Below are 7500 nucleotides of genomic sequence, written 5' to 3' on the forward strand. Positions count from 1 at the left end.
ATTACTGCGGGCGTTAATTGCGTGGTATATTGTGCGTGATTGACGGGTGTGTAAACTACTTGTGTTATTATTATTATTATTATTATTATTATTATTATTATTATTGGGGATGATGTTATTAGTGTTGCTGTTTTTATTGTTTTTGTTTTTGCTCACTTTGCAAATGTATTTTTTATTTTATTTTTTTTCACATCTTACAAATGTATTTATTTATTTTCATTTTTTTCACATCAGCAAATGTATTTTTTTTTCACATCTTGCACATGTATTTTTTCACCTCTTGCAAATGTATTTTTTTTCACATCTTGCAAATGTATTTTTTTTCACATCTTGCAAATGTATTTTTTTTTCATATCTCGCAATTGTATTTCTTTTCACATCTTGCAAATGTATTTTTTATTTTTATTTTTTTTTCATATTTTGCAAATGTATTTTTATGCAGTTTTTTCTCACCTTGCAAATGTATTTTTTCTCATTTTGCAAATGTATTTTTTTCTCACATTTTGCAAATGTATTTTTTTCTCACCTTGCAAATGTATTTTTTTTTTCTTTCACATCTTGCAAACATATTTTTCTCCCTTTGCAAATGTATTTTTTCTACCCTTGGAAATGTATTTTTTCTCACCTTGCAAATGCATTTTTTTTCTTGCCTTTCAAATGTATTTTGTTTTTTTTCACCTTGCAAATGTATTTTTTTATTTTTTCTCACCTTGGAAATGTATTTTGTTTTCTTTTATTTTTTTGCCTCACCTTGCAAATGTATTTTGTGTTTTTTCGCATTATTATTATTATTACTATATTATTATTATTATTATTATTATTATTATTATTATTATTATTACTTGCTAGACTATAACCGTAGTTGGAAAAGTAGGACGCTATAAGCCTAGGGGCCCCAGTAGGGAAAATAGCCCAATGAGGAAAGGAAACAATGAAAAATAAAATATTCTAGGAACATCATTAAAACAAATATTTCCTCTATAAACTATAAAACTATAACCAAACAAGAGGAAGAGAAATAAATAGAATAGTGTCCCCAAGTGTATACTCAAGCAAGAGAAATCTAACCCAAGAGACAGTGGAAGACCTTGATACAGAGGCTATGGCACTGCCCAAGACTGGAGAACAATGGTTTGATTTTGGAGTGTCCTTCTCCTAAAAGAGCTGCTTACCATAGCTAAAGAGTATATTCTACCCTTACAAAGAGGAAAGTGGCCACTGAACAATTACAGTGCAGTAGTTAACCCCTTAGTTGGAAAATAATAATAATAATATAATCCAATTGCTCAAACTATAGCAATAGATTTTTTACTGCAGAACTTGACACGTGTTTTGTGTTTTGGTCACGTTAATGATATCAAACATAATAATCTCTTATCTACAATATTATTATTACTATTATTACAAGCTAATCTACAACCCTGGTTGGAGAAGCAAGATGCTATAAACTCAAGGGCTTCAACAAGGAAAAAATAGCTCAGTGAGGAAAAAAAGACAAGGATATAAAACAAAATAGATAATATTTATCAAAATGAAATATTTATAGAACAGTAACAACATTAAATTAGATCTTTCGTATATAAACGATAAAAAACTTCAAAACAAGAAAAAAATTATATTGAGGTTATTGTCGCCTCTACCAACCATTTTATAAAGACTTTTAAAGATCTCGTTTATTTAAAGCCCAGACAGACGTCATCCCAAAACAGGACAATTTTCTTATTTTGCCAGTTTCACTTGTCAGCTGTAATTGTACGAGGGTTGATCCTTCATTTGTTAAATATGCGCACGCTCTCATACAACCACAACAACAAAAACAATTTATTTATTTTTTTTTTTTCTCCTGCAGGCCAAAGGCCTCAGGATTGGGGTGGCTTGTTGGTAACGTCCTTGCCTGGTGATGAGCCAGACTGGGGTTCGAGTCCCGCTCAAAACTCGTTAGTTCTTTTGGTCGATGCAATCTCACCCATCCTTGTGAGCGAAGGATTGGGGGGTTTTTGGGGGGAGCCTATCTGCTGAGTCATCAGCAGCCATTGCCTGGCCCTCCTTGGTCCTAGCTAGGGTGGATAGGGGGCTTGACCGCTGATCATAAGCACATATGGTCAGTCTCTAGGGCATTGTTCTGCTTGATAGGGAAATTTCACTGTCCCTTGCCTCTCAGTTTTTATCACCATGCTGTCCACTGCTTGGTGATGGTGGGAGACTTCAGTCTGATCGCTCACAGCAAACCACCTAGTAAGGGTGGCATTTAGGATGTGCCGTGAACAAGTGCATTATTAGTAGTAGTATTTGATGATTATCATCATTGATATAACGAAAATTAGCTATAGAAATCATTACCTATTTATTTCCTTACTAGTATACGCGACCCGTCAGTAAATGACCGCTAAATACTTAGATACGCTCAGACACGTACCGCCCTCCTCACCAGGGTATGACTACTCTCTCTCTCTCTCTGTCTCTCTCTCTCTCTCACCCGAGGGACGGTGAGAGACAGATCAGTTATACTTTTGCCACAATGCCGCTGAGCGTGACCGGAATTTTATATATATATATATATATATATATATATATAAAATCAGACTCTTGCTTTTTTTTATATACCGAGAGATACTTGTTTAAGATTTGACGATGTTTTCATTTTCAGTCTAAAGAGAGAGAGAGAGAGAGAGAGAGAGAGAGAGAGAGGAGAGAATTTAGTGGCCTGCTTAATGGGATATTGTGGTTTACAGTAGTTTACAAGGCTTTGCACTTCTTGGGAGAGAGAGAGAGAGAGAGAGACGAGAGAGAGAGAGAGAGAGAAAGGGCCTAGACCCATAGACCATTTACTAACTCCATAAATGAGTACCACACCGAGAGGATTTAATCAATGTAATATCATGTTTAAACGCTTCGATCACATACTTCTTCGGTCCTCGCAACTCCATTGCTAGTTTTCTCTGTTAGGCATCTTCTGGTCACCTCCCCGCGAGCAACGAGAGAGAGAGAGGAGAGAGAGAGAGAGAGAGAGAGAGAGAGAGGGGGGGGGGTGAAGGCAGTGTGTGGTCAGAGTGGTGAGCCCAACGGAATTTGATCGGGGTTTGGTGTTATTACTTTTTATTCGTCTTTCTTCTTCTTCTTCTTCCTCTTCTTCTTCTTCTTCTTCTTCTTCTTCTTTTACTTCATCATCATCATCATCTTCCTCTACTCATCTCATCTTCTTCTTGACTGGAAGAAGAAAACTCCAAGATTGTAAATTTTGAATTCACATTATGATTGGTGTGTAGCTATGTACAATAATATATATATCTCAATATTTTATATTCCATACTCGGGGTGGTTCAGGGGGAACACAAGGCAATGGTCACTGTCATATTCATGATTTAACAGCTGGTTCGAAAATATTTATTTATGAAACCTTCAATTACGGTCTGCAGATATATTATATATTGCGTTTTTTACTAGGTTAATTTCATTTGGATGAATTAAATCCATGTAATTTGTACTTACAGTGGTTAATTATTCATTACCTTCGTTATCAAATACATCAACACAAAAATTCTCTTGAAAGAATAAAAAAGATAAAAAAAAATAGTACTAATAAAAAGCCAGATCACGCGATGCCAGGAGTGCATATACGTCTGATACTCGCGTTAGTGCACCACATCAAAATGTGCCTTAAGGGCAACTTGTATCCTATAAGGACTCCACCTCTAGGTCCTCCCACTTCTCCTCGATGCCCCTCCTCCTCCTCCACCTCCTCCCTTTAGCCTAAAGGACTTGATAATGTTTCTGCAGAGCTGCTAGTCTGTGTAGGAGCCAGTCTGTGGCCAGTGCAGAGTGCAGACACTGCTCTTGTGCGCTGCCAGTGATTTCTTAGTTGGTGTCGTGATAGCGCTTGAAGTGCTGCTGGTGCGCTGCCAGTGGGTTTCTTGTGCAAGCATTATCCGTGCTGGTTCTAGTGCTACACAACCATGGTGTTCAAGGAACGTTATCCGCGGGCCTATGCTGCTTATATCCGTAATGAAGATTGTGGGTATCGAGTTTATTTTTTATCTAGTGTGTTTGTTTTAATTCATCCGCTTTCATATTTGCTTCGATATTCCAATATATTATGAGACTAGCATATTTATCAAAATATCAGTTACCATGTTTATTCAAATTTAATCTGCAGAACAAAAGGTTTGTTTATATATATTTATATATATATATATATATATATATATATAATATACTGTATATATATGTATATATATACATATGTATACTGTATATATATATACATATATATATATATATATATATATATTCTAGTATTTTGTCAACGTAGATGTGTCTATTGGATGAATTTAACAGTGACTGTGGGCTAGAATGCATATGCAGCCACCTCCTTTTAGAGAAAACAGTTATAATATATATACAGTGTATATATATATATATATATATTATATATATATATATATATATATATATATCTTTCCATTTTCCTGGGTGAAGCCTATGGCCTTGTAACTGCTATGGGCAGTTCCTTCTTACAGTGCCAGCCCACGCGTGGATTCCAGGGTCCGGCTCTGTAGGTGTTAGCTATTAGGCAGAGCTTTTTTTACCCCCCCCCCATTACACCCCCTCAAAAAAAAAAGCATATGGATTATTATGATTAGGAGACCAGCTGCCACTGATTGGAAAAGCACGATTAGTAATTCTCGTGGACACGATCGAATGTCACGGAGAGATTGGATATAGAAAGAGCGAAGTTTTCATTGCGAAGAATTGACTATTTGGTTAGGGGGGGGGGACTTAGAAGGGGGGTTGGTTAGCCCCAGGGTGAATGGGGGAGGTGAGGAGTGATGTTCAGGAGTGGGTGTTAAGAATGAGAGTTTTCTAAAAGTTAGTTTTTTTGATGTTGTTGTTCTGTTTTTTTTTTTTGTTTATTAGATGTTATTAATGTTTTTCTTGTCCTCATTCATACTTATGTGTACGCGGGTTGATGTATATTTATTCATTGTATGTGTATGTGTGTGTATATATATATATATATATATATATAATGTGTGTGTATATATATATATATATATATATTCCATATAAGTGTTTCTTATGTCATAACATTTGTTATAATATGTTTACAAGTAAGATCGAAGCACATTGCTTTTTTTTATTTACATTTATACCACACTTATGGGCGTTACCATCATTGAACTCACCTAATATCTACACATGATTTTACGTAACTCTACATAGTTCATATCTATTTAGACGAAGTGAACGACACCGATCTAATAGCATCATTAACACGATCATAGCGAACGCCTCTCGTAAACACGACCAGAAGTAAACGCTTCTGTTTGTGACTTTTTTTTTTACTTACGTAACACTACATCATTCATTTCTATCAAGACGAAATGAACGACACCGATCTAATAGCATCGTTAACACGATCATAGCGAACGCCTCTCGTAAACACGAGTAAACGCCTCTGTTTGTGACGTATTTTTCCCAAACCTCGAAGAGAGTAATGGATGTTCTCGACACGACTTTGAAATAGGAACCGTCTCGTTCATAACAATAGACCCTTTCACGAAGACGCCAGAGATCTCACTGGGGGCCCCCTGGCATATAATAAGGCTTTTATATGCAATGTTATCTTATAAAACTCAACACGGCCAGGCCATCGGCCAGTTAGCGTCGGGGTCGAATTCCAACTTTTTTTTTCTTTAATTTTCTTTCTTTTTTTTATCAGGTATGGAAAAGAAAAAAAAATCTACGCCAAGAATATTTTAAAACAAAAAAGTAAAAGAAAACTAAGCAATTATTATATTAACTTTGACATCAAAACATATATCTTTATATAAATGAAATTGTGGTTAAACCACACTTTACATTACTCTTACTAGTACTTGACTTTCCAGACTATTGTTGCTATTTTTTTTATATGTTTTATTTTTGTTGTCCATTACTTCTTATATCGTTTATTTATTTCCTAATTTCCTTTCCTCACTGGGCTATTTTGCCTTGTTGGAGCCCTTGGGCTTATAGCATCTTGCTTTTCCAACTAGGGTTATAGCTTAGCTGGAAATAATAATAATAATAATAGTAATAATAATAATTAATAATAATAGTAATAATAATAATAACAATGATAATTGATAATAATAGTAATTATTATTATTATTATTATAGATATGATAATTAATGATAATAATAATAATAATAATGATAATAATAATAATAATAATAATAATAGTGATAATAATGATAATAAATAAAATAATGATGATAATAATAATAATAATAATAATAAAAATAATAATAATAGTGATAATAATGATAATAAGTAAAATAATGATAATAATAATAGTAATAATAATAATGATAATAATATTAATAACAAAAATAATAGTAATAATTATGATAATAATATTAATAACAATAAAAATAATAATAATAATACCATGGCTTGTTAGCTAACTATCCTCATATTTTCATCCACATTTCCTATCAGCTAAAAAAAAAAAAAAGTATCTTGCAACAATGATTTTCCCGCATGTTAAAACAACCGAATAAGGAGGTAAGGAGAAATATGGATTAAAAATAGGCGGAGGGAATGAAAGAACCAAATATTTTTCTAACGGTATTGCTAAACAAGGTCGTCTTTGGCCCGTAATGAGGCCCCCTAAGAAATCTCGGAATAGCGCAACTTCATGGTATGCTCGGTTGCGCAATGCACAAACCAGTAAGGCCACTGAGAAATCTTTAAATAGCGCAACTTAGCCTTAATGCTAGGTTATGTAATGCTCAAACCAGTGCGTTTTATTATTATTATTCTATCCATCTATTTAAAAGGACAAATTAGGGAGTAGCCTATATAAAAAAAAGAATCAAAAAAGGATTTTTCCTCTCTTCGCTCCTCCCAGCCTGACGAGGGATCAAAATGGGACTTTTCCTCTCTTCGCTCCTCCCAGCCTGACGAGGGATCAAAATGGGACTTTTCCTCTCTTCGCTCCTCCCAGCCTGACGCGGGATCCAGCCGAGTTTGGCTGCTACTTGCAAATAAATCTCGTTTTTTTTATTCTACAAGGAAGCGATTCGCTTAGAAATCCTTGGAAAGGGGAGGGGTGAAGGACCCCTTAAGATGTCCTGTCGTCATTTAAAGATTAGGGGCCCCCCATCGAAACGTCCTGCCCGAAGTTAGAAGCCATTTTGATGTATTGATGTTGCAAGTTTACCTTTTAAGGCCAAGTTGCGATTTACAGTCGTGTTTAGGCTCAGCTCAGATGGGAAAAGATGTAGTTAAGCAGCTGGGGGATTTGGCCGTGGGTGGGCTGAGAAAGGTTGGGTTAATCCCTATCAGGAAATTGGGATTTATGTTTAATAATCAGAAGTTCAAAGTTGCAGCAAATGTTTGTATGTTGAACATGCTGACATAAATCTTTTTATAGTTTATATATGAAATGTGTATTTTAATGTTGTTAAAATATTTTAATTGTTCATTACTTCTTATATCATTTATTTATTTTCTTA

The 7500-nt window shown here is 34.6% G+C and overlaps 1 protein-coding gene across 7 annotated transcripts in view; it reads left to right on the forward strand.

Moving 5' to 3' along the window:
- LOC137621628 (breast cancer anti-estrogen resistance protein 3 homolog) overlaps nt 1-7500 on the forward strand; it is a 335690-nt gene that overhangs the window by 256228 nt on the left and 71962 nt on the right. The window contains exon 1 of one of the 7 annotated variants that reach the window (XM_068352090.1): nt 3796-4011. The exons of the other annotated variants lie outside the window; for them this stretch is intronic. Within the exon in view, the coding sequence (XP_068208191.1) occupies nt 3954-4011 (58 nt within the window). The 5' untranslated portion in view covers nt 3796-3953. Of the gene's footprint in view, nt 1-3795; nt 4012-7500 lie in introns of those variants that run through there. 7 annotated transcript variants of the gene reach the window in all.

The sequence above is a fragment of the Palaemon carinicauda genome, chromosome 28 (assembly GCF_036898095.1).
Source record: "Palaemon carinicauda isolate YSFRI2023 chromosome 28, ASM3689809v2, whole genome shotgun sequence".
Lineage (NCBI taxonomy): Eukaryota > Metazoa > Arthropoda > Malacostraca > Decapoda > Palaemonidae > Palaemon > Palaemon carinicauda.